Source organism: Bidens hawaiensis, unplaced genomic scaffold, assembly GCF_021521415.1.
Source record: "Bidens hawaiensis isolate Kalapana, Puna unplaced genomic scaffold, B.hawaiensis_p1.1 tig00013119_1, whole genome shotgun sequence".
Classification (NCBI taxonomy): domain Eukaryota; kingdom Viridiplantae; phylum Streptophyta; class Magnoliopsida; order Asterales; family Asteraceae; genus Bidens; species Bidens hawaiensis.
This window is the reverse complement of record NW_027492108.1, coordinates 66,089-87,747: the sequence shown is the minus strand read 5'-3', so window position 1 is coordinate 87,747 and position 21,659 is coordinate 66,089. Positions and strand designations below refer to the sequence as shown.

Here is a 21,659-nt window from a genome sequence, read left to right as displayed (position 1 = left end):
ACTTTGAAATGATGGGAAAAGGATAACACGCATACTTTTGTGTTTGTCAATTTTTACCCATTAGGTTTTTTATTTGTCGTTTTAAACTTTTATATCATATACCAAAGTAGAGACGGGCAAGTTTGTACAACCAGAAATCTTATTTGTTCTTGTGTTGTATTTGTGAAATATTCACTAGTGTGATCGGGTGACTAGATTGTGAGGGGTACGTCATTTGTGTTTGGTGATATAAAGAGGGGGTAATCACTATCTTTTATATTAGTGAAACGAAGAAGGTGGTCATTGTATAATGTGACATTGACATATCTAGAATAAAATGTTGTGGGTAATGTTTAAAATTTTTTTTACTGTGTTTCATACAATATAAACTAAACATAAAATAGAAACAAAATAATAAATACATTTAAACACATGGGTTGCGGATTTCTCATCTTCGGTTTTTCGAAAGCTTGAAATCAAGTCATTAAATCTTCTTATGTTACTTTATCAAGTGTTTCTCTTTCAACAGCACAAATAAAAGTATTGTTTAAGTACTCATCACCCATTCGATTGCGCAAATATGTCTTAACAAGCTTCATTTTAGAAAAACAGCTTTCAACGGTTACGGTTGCAATCGATAGAACCGACGCTAGCTTCAATATTTGATAAACCAAATGAAAAGTAACGTGTTTTCCGGTTCCACCATTACACGAGCAAGGTCACACATTCCACCAGTTTTGCAAATTTACTCTCTCCCTTTAAAGTATGATAAAAGGTCGTAAGATCACCCGAAATACACCATTTTTCTTCATTACTAAAGTCATTTGGATACATCTCAGAAAATGTCATTATCTTAGATATGTCAAACCTAGGAAACTAGTCACGAGGATGTAAATCGGACATATTTTCTATCAATCTAGTTGAGACCTCACTAAATATGTTTCCAAATTATTAAATTTGCATGTCTAAAATCGTATTAAAAACTTCAACCTCAAAATGATGTCGTTTAGTAATGACATTCTTTTGGTTTATTCTATTACCATAACATTCTATCATATCTAACATTTTAATGTTGTTTTTTTTCACAAAAAGATGTCACCCTATCCAACATCTTTTTTATACCCGTTTTGTCTTAAATTATTCAATGCTCGGTTTGTCCCGCTTATCAACTTAGATGCTTATAATAATTCTTGACTCTTTTTTTGAAGATGTTTTGATAGAGCATTTATGAGGCCTAAAAGAATCTTCAGATTCATTATCACCACGAAATGATAAACTCTTTTCTTACAAGAATCTCGAACTATGAGCATAACCCAACAATCAATACCAATTTGCAATCGTTTCTTCATTACTACACTTACATTCGCCTCATGCTCATAAAATCGCTTTTGGTTCAAGAGATTGTCATATTTTTGCACCGACTTATTATGAACACTATTAACTTCCCCAACATGGTCCTTTAAGACACTCAGTTTACTCCAATTACATAAGCTTCCACTTACAAAAGCCTCTCTTCCACCTTGATTACCAATACTTTCATTAAACAAGTAACAACATAAGCAATATGTTTTTTCTTGTTTAGTGCTATACTCCAACCAATCATATTTATTAAACCATTTTACATTAAAACATCTCTGGCTACTAGAATAGATTGTCCATTTAAAGGCATGGCCTCGTTGTTTAAAAGCTTTTTTTAAGAAGATACACTCTTCTTATGTCATCTATTTGATTAGGATGATAACTAGCAATATGTGGTCTATCAAAAGGATCTGAAGGAAGATCATTCAAAACGATTGTTGAACGTATTGAAGGTCTTAAAACTGACAAAATGTTTGGACCAATATTATTATTTTCTTGCATATCATTAGTTGAACTTGGACCAATATCTTCATTTTCTAACCTTTTATTAATTGTATCATATGCAATTGGTTTTGCATAAGGTTTTGTACTACAAATTTTTCCTAACACATTTTAACGTGTGGATTGATCATGATTCATGCATGATGATAAAAATTGGAGACGAGAACAAGAAAGTGAGAGCCAAGACCATGTTTATAAACAGAGATGACAATGGACTTTGAAAGCCCATGTTTACCACCAATATGGGTCCTATTTGCCAAGCTCGTAAAGTTGAAAAACATGGGAATTATTTAATTTCAGGAGCATTATATAGCATTACAGTTATAGTGATAATTATCATAAAAAGCGCCACATAAATAAATAAATAAATAAAAGTTTTTAAATTAAAAAAAATGTTATAAATTAAAATAAATAAACACTACAAAACATATTCGGTACAATACTTAAAGATTAAATAAACAAAAATTATGAGATATGAAATGTTAACTTTGGAAAATATAAAAAAATAAAATAACAAAAAAACGTTTTAGATTCTCAAGGATAAAAATAGTTTTTTTTTATTATATATTGCTAAAATGTTGCAATTTTTAAATAATGGTTTGAAAGAATTACATAGTATAGTCTATCTGATTTACACGCATTGTGGATTTGATACATTTTTTACTTTAAATTTTCACCTTTAATCAAATGGTTTTCAAAAATAAAGTAACACCTTTAGACCTAGACCACAACGTATGAGGTTGTACCTTTTTGTAAATGTGTTACTTATTAGAAAATCACTAAACAAAAGGTCTAATCCCCAAGGAAAAAAAGAAATAAATAGGTATGAAATATGTGATACATGTAAACCAAATAAACCAACTGTATATTTCATAATAAAAATTGTAACAGATCAATATAAGACAAAACAAAAAAACACTAAAATAAATAAATAAATAAAAGGTGATTTGATGTTTTGAGAGGGTATAACAAGTATAAAAGTATGCATTTAGCCCAAACCAATATCAAACTAGAGTGACAACCACGGAGATAATCTAGACATCATGAATGGGTAATGGTTAGTTGGTTACAAATGTCGTAACTCATAGGGACAACGTAACAGGTGAGTTTGACCATGGGGTGTATTCATGTGGAAATGGTGTACGGAAACTATCACATAAATGACATTTCCACATGGTTTTCACTAAAACCACAAAAGGAAGACGTGATTTCACTTTTCACACCATGTGGAAATTGACACGCCATTAAAAATACATTTATTTTTCAAACATTATCATTTAAAACATTATATAATCTGAAAGTTAAAAACATTATATAATCTGAAAATGAAAACATTACATAATTTGAAACCTTACTTAGATAAGTAAACGAACTACAGTCGTGTCATTTGAGAATCTTCGCCTTTGATAACTTTTTGACATTTTCAAGTTTCGACCCTTAGGTGCTCCGTGTTCAAAACTAACACTTTAAAATACCTTCAAATTATGCCCCTTTTAACTCATTTTGGATGTCGCTTAGTAAACATGCTGTGGTAAATACAGGAGTAAAATTAAATGGTTTATGTTGCACCATTAAGAAAACCAATCAACAAATTTTGATAGTGTCCACGCTACCAAAAGTTTGTGATGAGATCAAATGTTCAACAAGTTACAATATATTTTATATGAGTTTAAGCTCGAGCATGAGCTAAGAATAACTTAATAAAGTTCGAACCTGAACATCATATATTGAAGTTGACTAGATTCGTTAGGCAACTTCAATGACTATTGTTAAAAAATAGAAGGGACTATTGTTTAAAAGATAGAGGTGGAACTATATATGATCTATATGATATATACCTAATAAACTGCATATATAAAAGTGGAACTATATATGATCTATACGTCTATACCTAATAAATAAATAGCCGGTTGTGCCACACTGCCACATGTTACAATTTGTGAGCCCGAAGTTTTTTTTCCGTTTCTCTTATTTGAATCCTTAAACATAGCAACTTAGGGGGTGTTTGGGATTGCTTCTTGAAATTGCTTATGGCTTTTTGGAGAGGCAAAATGTCCAAAATGCCCCTCCAAAAGCACCTAAAAGCTCCAATTACTTATGGCTTTTTGGAGAGGCAAAATGTCCAAAATGCCCCTCCAAAAGCACCTAAAGGCTCCAATTTGGAGCCTTTAGGTGCTTTTGGAGGGGCATTTTGGACATTTTGCCTCTTCAAAAAGCCATAAGCAATTTCAAGAAGCAATCCCAAACATGCTCTTAAATTACTTGTATGTAAGTTCAAACATTTTTTTTTATCTCAAACTCAAAATGTTGTTTTCAATTCCTAAATCTTAATTACTTAGTATTTAACATTTTTTATTTAAGTCGTGTAATATGCAAGTTTCTAACCAGGGGCGGATTTAGGTATGTGGGTGCGGGTTCACGGGAACCCACTGAGTTTCGGATTTTATAGAGAAAGCCTATGTGATATATGAAAGTGAACCCATATATAAATTATGAGTGAACTCATAGGTAAATTGGAACCATGGTGTAGTGGTAAACACACTGCAGTTCTATTGTCAGAATCCAGGTTCAAATCCCTCTTTCATTGGTATTTTCTTAATTTTTTAACTGCTTACCTAATTACTTCTATTACCCAGCTCTCTCGTTACACCTCTTTCTGCACATCATTTACAATTGTTATAATTTAGGTTTTGTAGCCTTGGTGTTAGAATATTAAATGTTCATTGCTTGACCGTAAGACATGAAATTTTATTAACCAACTATATGTAACTTGATGAAAAATTGAATATTTAGTCTTGAGGCATCCAAGTCCATATAATGAATCGGGCCAACAGTCAAGGTTGAGGAGTTGTTTGCGTAACCCCACCGATTTAGGCAAAAGTCCACTATCATGCGTCATAAATTGACATTGGTAACTGTTTTTGTCACGTTTGTTAGTGTCCATTTAGTTTGTAAGTTTATTTGGGTGTGCGTGTTTGTTAGTTTTGCCTATTATTAATTTCAGAAACCCGTACTGGGAAGGGTATAAAACTAGTTTCTAATGAAACAATTTTCTTTTTGTATCGTATGTATTTAATGATAAACCTTAACCAACCCGAACCGTGAAATCGGCCAGAACCATCGAAATGATCCGAACATCGAACCCGATCCGAATCCTCAAGCGGACCCGAATTGTGAACCCACTAAAAAAATATTCTGGATCCGCCACTGTTTCTAACCTAGTAGTAGTTATATACTTCTATTATCATAACGAATCAACAAATAAGAGTTAAGACATATACCTCGAAGCGAGTAAACCTCGAACTCAAGCTTCCTTAATGAACTAAAGTCAAGTTCAGACTAGCCTGGGATCAACCCAACTCACACCCCTAAACTTTACCAAATATTCTATAATAAACACTGCTATTAATACTATTATGTATTCATGCCTCACAAGTATTTTTGTTTTAGGTTAAGAACACAGGTGAAGAATTTTAAGATTAATGTTAAGATGAATATTATGCTGGAGTGGTTGGTCTTGCAACACCATCATACAATATCTCACATGTATGTTTGTGAAGATATCATATCTTATGTCTTCTGGCCATAGTATAATAATCTTGCACACCATATTATACAATAAAACTTTACAATAATTGGAACACAAGCCAAGCTCATGTTTGTGCTATAAGCCTATGACTACTATAACATGAAGAAAATGACAACAGAACCACAACAAAATTGACCATCATACCCTTTAGTATGATAAGATCAGTTGAAGAGAGAGGCATCTTGGAATGGGGAGAATAATGTCAAAATCATACACCACTAGTGGGAGGCAATAGATCATGGTTACACGTCCACTAGCATCTTAAAATGAGTGACAAATTCAAAAAAACCCTAATGTCAAAAAGTATTTCAAATTCAAAGAAGATGACAAATAAACAAGACAACAATTCATCCCCAACCCTAACAAAATAAAGGACCCCTACACATTACACATACTTATTATTTGTACATATTATCTCACCATTCTACTTTTGAATCCATATTATTGCTCAAAAGAAGATAAAAATTGGAATATAGGAAGTTGAAGAGGTAGGTCCCAGCAGAGTCCAGTTGGACCCACAGGACTCACCTTAAAGAGAGACGTCTGCGCAGAAACCAACTGGATCCGCAGGACCCACCATGCTCAGAGACGTGACGTCCTTACGCGCAGTACGCAAGCTGTTCCCGCAGGAAATGCCTCCCAATGGTGAAGTACTCTGCCTGTTCCCGCAGCTGCGGATACAAGCCATCAGGGAAGGCCACCCGCGCAGCAAGGCTACACGCACAAGGCACTTAGCTCTCAATAATTCAGTAGTCACCTGAAGGAATGAGCAAAGCTGGGAACAATCCCGCACAAAGGCGGGAGGGGGAATACTCCCGCCCAAATGAGCCAGTCCGTACGATACTGGAAGATCTTTTGTACTGTACCTGACGAGGTATGGGCAAAAGATCTTACCAGAGATACGACAGCCCATTGACAACAGTATGGCGAGCAGCATGCTCTTGTACTGTATGTCACTATTAGCCGCTACCTACTCAACAAACTCCTGTCATACCACGTGCATAGCCTGCAGTTGGTGGAAAAGGAATAGTACACAGCAGGCCTGGTCACTGTCAGCCGCTGCCTACCCACCAACTACCAGCATGGCACGTGCGTAGGCCACATTTGGTAGAACAGGAATACTATTCAACCGGCTATACCCTCTTGGAAACCTACCTTCGGCTATAAATACCCCAAATGGTATGATCATCTCATCTTATCTTGTATCTTACATCTTATACCTGATATCTGCTCTAGCAATCTCTTAATATACACTTATATTCAAGAGCAATCTAGTCTGATTCTCACGCAGGAGGGTGGTCACAAGGAGGTACCCCCCCTTCTCAGTGACGAGCTCACGGTGTCTGTTTTGCAGGTTATCAGAAGAACCATCTTTGCCGGGTCTAACCCCTCGTGGGAAACATCTATTTAACCCCCAGATTATCCGTAATCTGTCCGGGGTCGATTGGTGTTTCTTCATTGGCGCCATCCGTGCATAAAAGCTAGAACTTCATTTCTTTTCAGTTTTTTCAAACTTCTGGAAAGATGGTTAAAGAAACTCCGGTAACCACAACCCCAGCTACTGGGGGGGATACCGGCGACTACACAGTTTTTACGAACACTACCCCGGTTACCCAAGCCGGGGCAAGTGCAGTAAATTTTACGAACACTACCCCAGTTACCCAAGCTGGGGCAAGTGCAGTAAACAATCGCTCACTGGGATTCACCGATACCCAGTTAGAGAGACAACGAACGAGGCTCCCCCGCCAAACACTCGATGAAGTTAAAGCGTGGGCGGAAGCACGTCAAAAAGAATTCCAAGCTGAGTTGGATGAATGCTTACGTTTACCCCAACAGGCTGATGAATTCGTAGAGTACTTTGACGATGATTCGGAGGAATCCGATAGTGACGCAAACCCTCGTCATAGGGCGAAAGGGAAGCGTAAGGAAACGGACTCCCAACCGAGAAGGCATTTTGGAGAAACCTTCAAACCAAAAAACGCATGTGGAAATCCACGTGACTTCTCCAAAACATTTACACCAACTGCTGCAAAGGCGGGAACGTCCAAATTTGCAAGGGACATTGCGGAAGCAATCGCCCCGAAAAGTGCCAAACAGATGTCCAACATCGGCACTTACGATGGTATATCTGATCCAGACGATCATTTAAACAGATTCATAGCGGGGGCAACCGTCAGTAATTGGACGGAACCTACGTGGTGTTACATGTTCCAAATGACGCTTGTTGGGCCAGCTAGAGCGTGGTTCGATCGTCTACCGGTCAACCACATCTACGACTGGGCAGACTTCCAACAGAAGTTTAGCCAACACTTCAGCCAACAAAGAAAGTATACCGAAGAGCAATGGACAATCCTCAAATGCATTCGAGAGGAAGATGAATCTTTGCCAGACTTCATCACTCGCTTCAACTCAAAGAAGCTAAGTCTGGGTAATATTAGCGAAGATCTTGTTCGCGCTGCTTTCATCCAGGGCGCGAACGACCCAGAGCTCATCCGCACCTTAACGGGTAAAGATGGCATGCCATCCACATGGGATGCCATCATGACAGCAGCTAAACGCTTTGCAGAAACGGAGAAGCAACTGGGTAGAGATCTCCCCCAGAGCACAAACCTCTACACCCAGAAAACAAGAGAAGACAACGTCCTTACCGCCCGACTAAACAAAAAGCGGAAGCTAGGCATTTGGCAGTCAAGGGTAAACTTTGACACCTCATCCGGCTTGCAACATCGGTTAGGCGGAAGGGATAACATACAGTCGAACCAGAACTCCAGATGGACGCCACTCACCAAAGGCGACACCGAGATATTCGCCACTGAGGAGCTCCCATGGCCAAAGGCTCCAATAATCCGACATCGTCACAATGCTGATCGGAGCAAATACTGTGACTTTCACAGGACAAAAGGCCACAACACTGAAGAATGCACAGACGTAAAGGACATCGTCGAAGCATTTGTCAGAGATGGGACGCTCGCACACCTCGTGGCGTAACGAACGCTGAGCAGGCTGATGCGTGTAGAACCCCAGATGGGGAAAACACGAATAAAATTGCAGCTTCAATGCCGGAGACTACATACTGCGTAAACAACGAGATCCCGAACCAGGTGCATATCGGCTCGATGGCACTCCCATCCCAACAACATGGAAGGGAGCTCAATTACACAGTTTGCATGTAGATCAATTCCAAATTTGTAAAGAAAAGGCCCAGAGCCACTTCTAATGGAAATGATTCTCCTTAGAACATCGACGCTGATGATTTTACATTTATACTTATGAACTTTCCACACGGATATGCCGGTCTTCACCGCATACATAAGTGTGAAAGAAGTCGTTGCGTGGGGAAGGCGGAAAAACCCGCATAAACCCAAAAAACGGCAAACCTTCACGCAGGTCAGTTAAAGGTAAAGTTCAGTCATCCCACTAAATGAAAGTGCCGGTCTATCCGCACGAATCATGAGAGGAAACTGAACACTAACCTATTAACAACCGCGCGTCGAACGGTTAATTTATTCAACACTGATATGCCGGTTTTCACCGCATAATTACGTGGAAAGTCGTTGCGTGGGGAAGGCGGCAAAACCCGCATAAACCCAAAAAACGGCAAACCTTCACGCAGGTCAGTCATAGGTAAACTTTGGTCATCCAACTAAATGAAAGTGCCGGTCCTAACCGCACAAATCATGAGAGGAAACCGAACCTATTGACAACCGCGCGTCGAACGGTTAACTTATTCAAAATACTTTAGAAAATTTCTAACAGAAGGATGAGGAAAACATCCACGCAGGTTAGATGTAGGTAAAGTTTAGCCATCCTACAAAGTGCAAGTGACGGTCCTACCCTCACAATCACGAAAGAGGAAGCAAAACTTCAACCTATTATCTACCACGTTCAAAGGTTAACTTATTCTAAACACTTAGAAAATTTCTAAAAAGATGAGGAAAACCTCCACGCAGGTCAGATATAGGTAAAGTTTAGCCATCCTACTAAGTGCAAGTGACGGTCCTACCCGCACAATCACGAAGGAGGAAGCAAAACTTCAACCTATTATCTACCACGTTCAAAGGTTAACTTATTCTAAACACTTGGAAAATTGCTAATTTAAACTAAAGTATGCATGAGCAAGTCATATAACGTTTATAAAGCAAGTCATCCAGTGAAAGTAGCGGTCTTACCCGCACAAAGATTTATATTTCATAATATTCATTACAAGAAGGGCCGGGTAACTACCCGCCTACAAGAATATAAATCTATACAAGCTAAACCTATCCTAACAGTGGGAAGGGATCTTCAGGATCAAGCTTCAGGACCACTTCCACTTGGACCAGCACCATCAGTAGAGCGTGGCGGTTCAAGGAAAGCTTTAAGGATAGCTAGCCCATCATCAGCAGCAGCAACTTCGTTCACATTCTCCACCACCGGATGCGGGAAGGCGGCATACTGATTCACTGCTTGGTCATAAACAGCTTCAGTATCCACATCATACAAAGGGAAGTTGGAAGGCGGGATGCCTTTCTCAACGAACCCTAGACCAAGCAGGAAGCCGGCCTTTTCCCCATCCTCATGAGAAGCGTTGAGGGCTGCGCTCATGGCATCGTCGTATGATGTGTCCGTGAAGACTCGATGCACAACCTACAAAAAAAATATATATACAAGTATCAAAACCTTTTCTATTTACAAAGAAAAGCGTGAAGACATTATGAAGCTAAGCTTACCTGAGACAACGCTTCTCGAAGAAGCCATTCCTTGGTAACCAGAGCTTCCTAGAGGGCAGCTTGAGCTTGGTTACGGGCGCGTTCGGCTTCACTTTTGTTAAGGTTGGCAAGCAACACTTCTTTAGCCGCAGCCTCTTCAACGCCCTTTAGCTTCCGCTCAGTATGATCAAGCACCCCCCTCTGGTCCAAGATCTCTTGGAGCTTCTTGGCGTCTTCCATCGCCAAGGCATCATGAGCCTGTTGGAGCGCCTCTAGTTTGGCTTTAAGTTCCTCATTCTCGAGGCGTAAAGGCTCAGCAACAGCTTCAGCCTTGGTGGCCCTCTCGGTTGCGTTCCATGCAGTTTCCTTAGCCAGCCGAAGCTGTTCGTTAACAGCTTGGGCAGCCTTGGAACGGGCCTCGAGACGGGCCTGAACTTCCACCTCGAGGGCCTTGAAGGCCTTCTCCTTTTCCGCAGCCACTGCGGTAAGCCTCTTGTTCTCCTCCCGGACAGCCCGCGCCTGAGCTACTTCTTGGATGCGAGCTGCTTTTAACTTGTCGTTTTCACGACAAAGCAGCTAGACGCGCGGCTGCATCCGGGCCAGGAGAATCCGCAGCTCATTGGTTAGCCTACCCTCCTGGTAGCTAGCCATTGCTTCCCCCAACGCACCACTGGGAGCTGCGTGACGAGCCCACTCCACGCACTCCACAGGCGTGCGAAGGGTTGTTCCTCGGCGGATGTTCCAGCGTGGAACATACACTTCATTGGAATCCGACACTGCAAAAAACAAAAAGCAGTTAGGAAATGATAAAAAAAAGGGCCAAAAGAACCCTACACACCTGTAGGGTCGACAACAGGCCGATATCCGCCAAACCCATCACCTGAACCCAAGGGAAATCCGTCCAAGAGGTCAGGCAGATGGGAAGGTGGTAGAGGTTGGCGAGAAGCCCCAAGCATACCTGAAGGATCGACCGTCGTTGCCGATGACGGAGGAGGCATGGTGAAGGCCGCCGCGTTAGTAGAAACCAACGGAGGTGAACTCACCGTAGGTGAACTCACAACTGTGGTCGCCGCTGCGGAGTCCGCAGAAAAAGTAACCGCCTGCTCAGTGAAAGATTCAGTAAATATGGCACTGACAGCCGGCGGTGATGTCATCACAGTTGGAACAGTTGGCTCAACTGGTGTGAGCAACTGAACCAACTGAAGCAGGCGCAGCCGCCTGGGTCGTCGCCTCAGGTAGGCTGACCAAGCCTACCGTCATGGGTCCGGAGGTACTCCTCCCCGCTCCACCCTGGAATGCGGTAGCATCCACGCCTGCATAAGGAAGATAAGTATTAATGATGGAAAGCTATGAAGTCAAAAATAAAGGAAGTTTGTACTTACGGGTTTTCTTGAGCCTAAAAGTGTGGACAGGCGGGGACGAACCCGATGGAGCCGGCCTCTTTACGCCGCTCACCGTCGTCATCCTGGGCTCTCCGGAGGTGTCATCCTGGGCTCTCCGGAGGTGACAGTCGTCGCAGCCTCCGGAGCAGTGGTCTTATCACCACCAGGGTTCCCCGCCACCTCCTCACTCTCGGTCTCTGAATCAGACCGAGGCACCGGATCGGCAGTGGAGGCCACCTTCGCCTTCCCCTTCCCGCCGGCAGCCTTCTTCTTCCGCACCAACGGAGGACCATCTGCGGATTCCTCATCAGAACACAAGATTAGAGGAATTCCAGCAGATGTTTCAGCATTGAGGGGTCGAGAGTTGAATAACGCCTTACCTGGCCGCCTGGCGCTCAGGATCTCGTGGCCTGGCGGGTAGACCTCCACGAACCGATCCGCCGTCTGTTCAAGGATGGGCAACTCGTTCTCATCTAGAGCACGAGTACCCATCCGAGCGGGACTATTAGCCTCTCGCGGATGCAGGAGCGACTGCAAGTCGTTCCCCTCTGAAATAAAAGAAAAACAGTTAGAAGACAAACCTATATAAACAAAAAAGACAGAGCATACCGTAAGGGACAGAGTTCAAACCGTATTCAAGGACGATCGGGATCTTTTACGCCTCCGCATCCTTCCACACCCGGCTCATCCCGAGCATCACCATCCCGGACTCCGCAAAGCGGTAAACCGGAGATTGGACTCGGGAAATCTTTGAGAACCATTCCGCCTCCTGGTAGTTGGAGGCGTGAAGGCAAGGGAGTGCTTGCCCATTCTTAAACTTCATGGCAAGGGGGATGGCGCGAGCGGAGATATAAAAGAACTCCCGCTTCCATGAACGAAGACTGCGCTCGGTTGCGCAAATCTTCAAACCCTTGATCCGAGTTATCAGAGTATACCACCCCTGGATGCACCTCCAAGAGTAGAAGGTCATCAGGCGGTCGACGAAGGGCTCAACGCCCAGAATCCGGCACACCCACTCGAAGTGGCGAATCTTTGCGATCGCCATCGGGTGTACCTCTGTCAGGTGTACACCGTGCCTCTCCAGAACATGGTACACAAACTTCGTCAAGGGGAACCTAAGATTCCCATAGACAAAGAATGCGGCATATACCCCGATCTTGCCTCTGGGGGCATCATACACCGTCTGATGAGGTTCAGGAAACTCAGGCTCGAAAGACTCGAGCATGAACTTCCTGACGATGTACTGATATAGATCGACAGGCAGAGCACACTGGCACTCGCCAGCAGTACTCTTGTCATCCTTGTCGGACGTGGATGACGGGTTCTCGGCGTACACCCCAGCCTCCTGGGCTGTAGCCTCAAGATCGTGAGCAGAAGACATCTTGCAGGTATGAAAGAAGAGAACGATTTCAAGAGAATGCTCGACTGAAAAGGCGAGTATTCGCCGGAAATCGTTTTGAAGATGAAGAGAAAAGTGAAAGAGTGGATTACAAAGGACCCTCTCCCCCTTTATATACTAATCGCAATCAATGCGATGAATTTAATGCGGAAGAGAGAGAAATCGCAGGTGCAATGAAACTATGACACGTGGCAAAGTGCAAGCTGGCAACAGCTGTTGAAAGGACGCGTGCCATTAATTTCGCAGCCACGCGCCCGAAAAATCGCGCCCACGCGTCTGAAAAAGCGTCTGGAATGACCATGTACTGTCACGTCACCATAACTTCCTGCACGTCCTGACACAGTCAGAAGAAACCGTCGGACGACGTTTCAACAGTTTGGACTGTTCTTATCCTTTCACCAACTCTTCGAATTTCAAAATTTCAAAAAGATTCAAAAGTAAGCGGGAAAATACCCCTTACCTTGGCAACCAAGTAACTGTAAGACAGGTGCGAGTACAGTGTTAAGGCAAAATCCTTCACATACTTAGCACCTGTAGGGAATTGAAGCCAAGAATACCTCGGCGACCAAGTAACTATAAGACGGGTGCGGGTACAGTGTCAAGGCAAAACCCTTCACATACTTAGCACCCGCAGGGAATTGACGCCAGGAATACCTTGGAAGTAACCGTAAGACGAGTGTGGGTACAGTGTCAAGGCAAAACCCTTCACATACCTAGCGCTACGCAGGGAATTGAAACCAAGAAGGATCTTCTGGGCAATGCTTGCGGAAACGGGAATAACATCCCCGCATAGCGGGAACGTCGAGAACTACATTGTTTGAAGCTCCAAGATGGAATTGGTGGTTTTAACATAATTGATCACTATGTTCAAAACTACCAAAACCTCATGGAGAATCCACACAAGTGGGACTCAACGCTCCTGACTTGCGAGGAGGTTACAGACCTACCCGCATCATACCCAAAGATCAAGCAGGAAAGTCGGGAATTTCTGCAAGTGACATAAGGACTTCCGCGGGAAGAATCCCCATGGAAAACCTTAAAACTAAACCCTTTTCAAAAACCCTTTGCTTAAGTCCAAAAGTTCGCCTCACTTAAACACTCATGAGAAGAACATTGGACTGGGGGGACTTGAAGAGGTAGGTCCCAGCAGAGTCCAGTTGGACCCACAGGACTCACCTTGAAGAGAGACGTCTGCGCAGAAACCAACTGGATCCGCAGGACCCACCATGCTCAGAGACGTGACGTCCTTACGCGCAGTACGCAAGCTGTTCCCGCAGGAAATGCCTCCCAATGGTGAAGTACTCCGCCTGTTCCCGCAGCTGCGGATACAAGCCATCAGGGAAGGCCACCCGCGCAGCAAGGCTACACGCACAAGGCACTTAGCTCTCAATAATTCAGTAGTCACCTGAAGGAATGAGCAAAGCCGGGAACAATCCCGCACAAAGGCGGGAGGGGGAATACTCCCGCCCAAATGAGCCAGTCCGTACGATACTGGAAGATCTTTTGTACTGTACCTGACGAGGTATGGGCAAAAGATCTGACCAGAGATACGACAGCCCATTGACAACAGTATGGCGAGCAGCATGCTCTTATACTGTATGTCACTATTAGCCGCTACCTACTCACCAACTCCTGTCATACCACGTGCATAGCCTGCAGTTGGTGGAAAAGGAATAGTACACAGCAGGCCTGGTCACTGTCAGCCGCTGCCTACCCACAAACTACCAGCATGGCACGTGCGTAGGCCACAGTTGGTAGAACATGAATACTATTCAACCGGCTATACCCTCTTGGAAACCTACCTTCGGCTATAAATACCCCAAATGGTATGATCATCTCATCTTATCTTGTATCTTACATCTTATACCTGATATCTGCTCTAGGAATCTCTTAATATACACTTATATTCAAGAGCAATCTAGTCTGATTCTCACGCCGGAGGGTGGTCACAAGGAGGTACCCCCCCTTCTCAGTGACGAGCTCACGGTGTCTGTTTTGCAGGTTATCAGAAGAACCATCTTTGCCGGGTCTAACCCCTCGTGGGAAACATCTATTTAACCCCCAGATTATCCGTAATCTACCTGGGGTCGATTAGTGTTTCTTCATAAGTTATGTGCAAGCAAACATGCATATGGTGGATAAGCTTCAGAAGATAAAATGAAAAATACAAAGATAATAATTATAATAAAAAGTACAGTCTGACACAATAATTGAGAAAACAAGATTCTTCCCAGTCATCCCACCACCCCCACAATTACCAACCATTTCTCACAAGCTGATAAAAAGGCCTGGTAGGTCACATATAAACACAAACAGTGCTTCAAGATGCATTGTGTTCTGTGTTTTTTGTATGCACATGAATTTAATGATATAAATCCATAATAACAAGATAGAAAAGGTTGGGAAAAAAGGTCAATTTTTATCAGGAAAAAAGGGATCTTTCAAAGTTTTCAACAGTACAAGATATAAATTATCACAAAGACAAAATAATATTCTAAAGTCATTGGATCCCTCCTTTGAACAAGATGATAACAATCATCATCATTAACATCAACATCATCATTATTGTTATTATTATTATTATCATAATTATTAGTAGATGATCTGTTACTGTTAGAAGCTCTTTTTTCTTATGTTACAGATCTTCTAATCTACATTTTGCACTCGGGTTCGGTGGGTCCCGCTTCTTTCTTTACAAAGAAAACAAGAATAAAGGGAGTTTAAGAATGACTCTACTATCCTCACATTAAGATTAAAATCTAAACAAATCTAACCCTAATCATATCTTCAATTGTGCTAAACCGGAATGAAACCTGATTAGCTGTTAATTAACTACTCTTCTTGGCATCATCAAGTTTCACCCATTCGTAACGTCCAGGAAGCGGTTTGTCATTCACGGGATCAAAGTTGTACCTAGAAAAATACAAAAATAAATAAACTTGGAAAAATATAGAGAACAATTTCGACCCATTTACTTACGAACGGGTCAATTCGAGTCAAATAGGCATTTAATGATAACTGAAACGCGACAAAAAGTTTTACAGTTCATAATGACCCAAACGATACAAAAAGTCCACATGATGTCTCAAACATGACAAGAACCCATCTTTAATGCTTTAGATGTACACAAGAATTGACCAAGTGGGGAAGTAGTGATATTTATGAAAAAATTCCAAATTTACAGAATTAGCTAAAGAAAGAAATGGGTCAGAATTCGCACAAAGTGTGTTTCATAACAAATAAAAAATATAGTTTTTGTATTCATATAAATCATGGCTTATTTATAAAAAAATAAATTTTTGTACAAAAAGTGTTTCTGGCCGTCAAATCAAACCGACAAGCTAAAAAATTACACGTTTTGACCTGAACTCATTTTGACCCGTTGAATAATCCACCAGACCAGCCCACTTTGCGAACTTTAAGATTAAGAAGTAAACATACTTTTCAATAAAGAGCTGTTGCTGCAGCTTTTCGGGGCCGATAAAGAACTCGTCCATTTCACTGCCTGATGGGATTTGCATGTATGTTGTATTTTGCACTCGTTGTTTGGTTTCGACAGGCTTCTTTGACTTGGTGGACGAACTGGGAATCTTGATGGCATCAGGGTCTCTAATCAAACTGCACGGTGTGGTCTCTCGAGTAGTCCTATAATCACAATGCAGCCAATATTATAAAGTTTAATCATTATAAAACACTTATTCATTAAGAACGACATTTAAGAAAACAGAAATAGTTAAACAAGATCCTCAGAACATTTAAAGACAAAGTTAAATTAATATGTAATGACACAACAAGAATATCACATGCAGGCAATAGCACAATAGAAGGTTAAATAGTTGGTAGAATGTTTTTTTCCTTTAGAGACAAACAAGCATCACAAGAAAGGAATAATATTCTGAGAATAACAAGTTCCAAAGAGGTTTTTTTGTAAACATTACAGACAACACAGGAAATTTTTTCACAAGTATGAGTTAAGCAAATTCAACTAGGGGTGTTCAAAATTTGATTCGAATTCGAAACATTCGAAATTCGACTCGATTCGAATTCGAATATGAAGATTCGAATTCGATTTCAAAATATTCGAATTCGATTCGATTCGTATTCGAGTATAGTAATCGACTACGAATCGAATACGAATTCATGATTTTTTATTCGATTCGATTCGAAATTCGAATTCAAATTATATAATATGTTAATATATATTTAATTTATTAATTTGGGTCAAATCTTACATAATAAATGTCAAAACATAATAATATATCCCAACAACCCATACTGATATTTCTTAATTTTGCTAATACTTAATTTTGAACTTATTTTCATGTGGTATTGTAGCTATTTTAAACTTATATTTATGTGTTTTACATTGATGATTATAATTTTTGAAGTTTTTGACATATGTGAATTTGTATCAATTCAAATTTATTCGAATTCGAGTTTCAAATACGAATATAATTGAATTTCGAATATGGGATGTAATACGAATACGAATCGAATAATCCAACTTTTAAACGAATACGAATCGAATACGAATACTAGCAAAAAAATAAATTATTCGAATTATTCGATTCGATTAACTTGAAAATTCGTTATTCGATTCGATGAACACCCCTAAATTCAACTATAACCATATATACAATTCAAAATATGACAATAAAGAACCAAAATTTATACTATACAAAAAGAAACCAATGAAACATGCCTTTATAGATGAAAACTAATAATCTAATGTTGTTAGATCATTCACATAAGTTCTTAAAGTAAGCCAAATTGCAAGTTTCACAACACAATTAAACAAAGCAAACAGACAAATTAGAAGGTTCAATGGTAATATAGTAACATAAATCAAGACTAATAATGTTATGCAACCAATCTTAACAACATTTTTCCTATTAAGTAATCAAAAGCATGATTACTTAACACTAATTCAAGATCAATAAAGATTGCAGCATGAGAAGAAACAATCAAATATCTGAAAATTCAGAAACTTGTACCTACATGAACCCTAAATTCATGCTGAATATGATTTTTATTCTTAATCATGGAGCAATGATTGAAGCACTAAATGAACACAGAAAACAGAGTTGATGTACTAAGAAAACAGATGTCATTTCTTCCATGAAAATCCAGAACTTTTTAAACACACGGGGAGAAATAATAATGAAAAAAAGATAACTTTAATTACTTCACTTTCTTTTCCTTTAAGCAGACTCTGGAAACAAACAGAGGATGACAGAGAACAGAAAAGCCCTTTTACAAATAGCCTTTTAGGCATGTTTATCAATTCTTATGTAAAAGCTATACACATTTTTTTTTTCCATAAATTTTATGAAATATTGATGTTTTATGGCTTTTTAACCAAAGATAGCATGATTAATAAAAAAAAACTTATCTTTTAATCAAGAAACAGTAACTTTTGTATTCCATTGAGCAAAAAGGTAAAAATTAAAATTCACGACACGCATTTAATAGAAAATTCTTCTATTATGATTTAAGAATCAAAATCTGGCAGAAGACTTGGTAAAATAAAAAAATAATAATAAAAAAAGGTAAACAGCGCCTACCTCTAATAATGAAATTTCATATCAGGAAGGTGGAAAAATCCTAATTTGCTAGTTTGTATAAAAAAATAGCAAATTGTTAATTACAAACTAACCAAAATGTATTTATGAGAGCAAAAAAAAATTATAAAAAAGCATGACTTTTTAGGCATGTTTATCAATTCATAACTCAAAACTTCACACATTCAATTTTCCCATAAATTTGATGAAATGTTGATGTTACATGGCTTCTTAACCAAAAATAAGCATGATTATTAAAAAAAAAACTGATCTTTTAATCAAGAAACCCTAATTAATGTAATTCATTAAACAAAAATAACAATAACAATAACAATAACAACAACAACAACAATAATAATAATAATAATGAATTCAGGACAGTCAATTAATTAAAAAATTGTTAAAAAAACCCTAATTTGTATAAAAAATTAACAAATTATAAATTTCAAATTAATCAAAAATGAAATTAATGACAAAAAATAAAAATTTACCTTCCTCTAGCTTCAATCTCCAATACATTTTCCCCAATTGAACCTTCATCATCACTCAATTTCTCAACAGGCTTCAAATTATCCAAATTAGCCACTCGCACCTTATTATTATTAGGGTTTGTCGGACCACAACTCTCCTTCTGCTGCTTCTTGGGCGAATTCGGCTTCAGGAGCCGCCGACTGCGCAGCTGAATGTACGAACCCACGGCAGCTTTCTGCAGAGCTAGGGTTTTAGCACGAGTAAGCACGCCACCGAGTGATGGAAGTTGCATTAAAGATGCTTCCTTTGAAGAAGACTTGGACTTCCTACTCTTTATGTACTTGCCCATGGTAGTTTCCGGTGGGTTGTTATTGTTGTAACGACGGTGAGTAGTTGGTTGTAATATGGTCGGAATGGTGTTGGTATGTGAGAGGTGTGTGTGTGAAAGAGATGGTTTAAAGTGATTGATTTCTGGTTTGGGTTTGGGTTTGGGTTTTAACGTTTTATAATGTATGTTTTTTTATAATTTAATTTGATTATTTTATAATATTGTTTTGTTATTAAATGCTTTGAAAGATTTATTATCTATTTATTTATTAATATTGTTATTAATTAATATTATTAAAAGAATAATTAATTATTTGTAATTTTAAACATTATTAATTTATTTTTTCGGTTTGGTTTATTAATATCAAATCAGGTCGTTCTCCCTTTGATGGGTTCAATACTTCAATTCTCGTAAATTCACGTAAGTAACATTAAGTTGTTTAAAATAATATATCGAACTAGACTCGTTATTAAAATATGAAAAAACACCTTTATAAAAATTATATTTTTTGGTTTTTTCTATAAAAGGTTTTCTTTTTACATTAGCTTTTTATCTAAAGTCAGCATTTCATTTTTATATTTTTTTCTTCTAGTAATGTATTCTCAGAAAATGTTTTTATTTATCTTTCGTTTCGATCTTACATAAATTTACTAAAACGAATTTTTTAAGTAAATGTGTTATTTTTTTTTTTAATTTTTTTTCCTTTATTTTTCATTTTTATCCTTCGGTGTCAAATCAATCTTTCAATAAAACATCATTTTCGAACTTTATTTTGTATAGAAAAATGTTAAAATATTAACACAAGCGATAAAAGTTGAATAACATAACATAAAATATAAAATTAGCATGTGGTGATTTGTAATTATTCGGCATAACATTAATAAAATAGATAAATTATGGTATAGTGGTAGCGGTAGTAATAGTAGTGATATCAGTTTTTTCTTAATTATTTTTTAAAAAAACTTTTAAATTGTAATAATAGTACCATTAATGATAATTAAAGCAAAAGTGTTTGTATTTATTTAGTTTTTCTTAATATTACTTTATTTTTGGATGTATTTTTTATTTAAATTTCAAAAAATTTGTAACTATCATAAATATAGCAAAATATAAAGACAAAAGGTTAGTAAAATTAATTGAATTAAACTAATATTTTAAGAGATTTAATGTTTGATATTAATGTTTATACGAAAATTTATTAAAAAGGTGCATTCAACAGTTTTAAAAGGTGCATTCAACAGTTTTTTTTTAATGGCAAATGTCGAATAGTGTGACGATATTTGCAAAAGTTGGAACTTAAGTGAGTTATTAAATAATAATATAAAATCTTATTCAACTTCTTGTCACACACACACCTAGACCAAAGTTAGGATTTAAAGTTAGAAAGAGTTAAATTTTTTGATGTATTTTTTAACGTCAAATATGCACAAACGTTAAAATTTACTCATAAAGTCCACGTAAAGCTTTTTTTTACAATTAAATATAAACTCAAAATTTGTTATTTACGTCTACTTAAAATTTTTTAATGTGTCGATAGTGGAAACAAAGAAATATAACGTACAAGAATTAGTAGATTTAGAATAACAAAACAATAATCAGACAAACATGTATTTATCATTTGATATTGAATTAGTAAGTTGTAAATTATTTATAAAGGGAGAAAAGTGAATTGAATTAATTAAAGTAAACCAATAGTTTTTTTTTACCCCGCACTTTCCGGCCCACGGGTTTATTTATTTATTTTGGACAAATGTCGGGTTTCTTTTTTCACTATTTTAGTTAATAACAAAACTTTACTAACTGACAATACAAGTTAGCTGACATGTCAAATACGAAAAACGTGTTGCCTAGTTACAAAAGATGCATGAGGCAACCACCTTAAGTTTTAATGCTACTGTTGAAGAATACTACATTTACGTGAGACATACATATTCATCTTTAGTAAGTTTTAATGATTAACGCAAATTTTATTGTATGAACATTCTTATAACTCTTACAACAAAACTGAGAATATAAATTGTATCGGACACTGCTTATAATAATAATAATAATAATAATAATAATAATAATCTTGGAAATTACACACAAAATTAATTAAACTGAATGATCTTTTCATAAAGATTTATTTAAAAAAAACTTATTAAATACTATTAGAAGTATTTGAAGTTTATTTAAAATACCTTTTAGTTCAAATACTAATTTTAGCTTGAGAACTTAATTGGGAAATACAATGATCTAACAAGCTTCATTACTCACTAGTTTAAAACATTATAAGAAACCTGCATAAAAACAATTTATTTCTCTTTAATTGAATAGTAGTTATTTAATTATTAAATGTTAATATAGAAAAAGGATTTAACTTGGTTAAATGATTTAAAGTTATTTTACTGCATGTATTTATA

General features: G+C 38.1%; 2 protein-coding genes across 2 annotated transcripts in view; one reads left to right on the top strand and one right to left on the bottom strand.

The window, feature by feature from the left end:
* Positions 1–21,659, top strand: part of LOC143543393 (protein NO VEIN-like) — a 286,208-nt gene that overhangs the window by 202,790 nt on the left and 61,759 nt on the right. The window lies entirely within an intron of this gene.
* On the bottom strand, positions 15,012–19,380 carry LOC143543386 (cyclin-dependent kinase inhibitor 4-like). Its single transcript, XM_077035715.1, has 3 exons — positions 18,950–19,380; positions 16,339–16,542; positions 15,012–15,810 (listed from the first exon to the last, which is right to left on the bottom strand). The coding sequence occupies exons 1-3, from the start codon at positions 19,276–19,278 to the stop codon at positions 15,726–15,728; spliced, it is 618 nt and encodes a 205-aa protein (XP_076891830.1). The 5' UTR covers positions 19,279–19,380; the 3' UTR covers positions 15,012–15,725.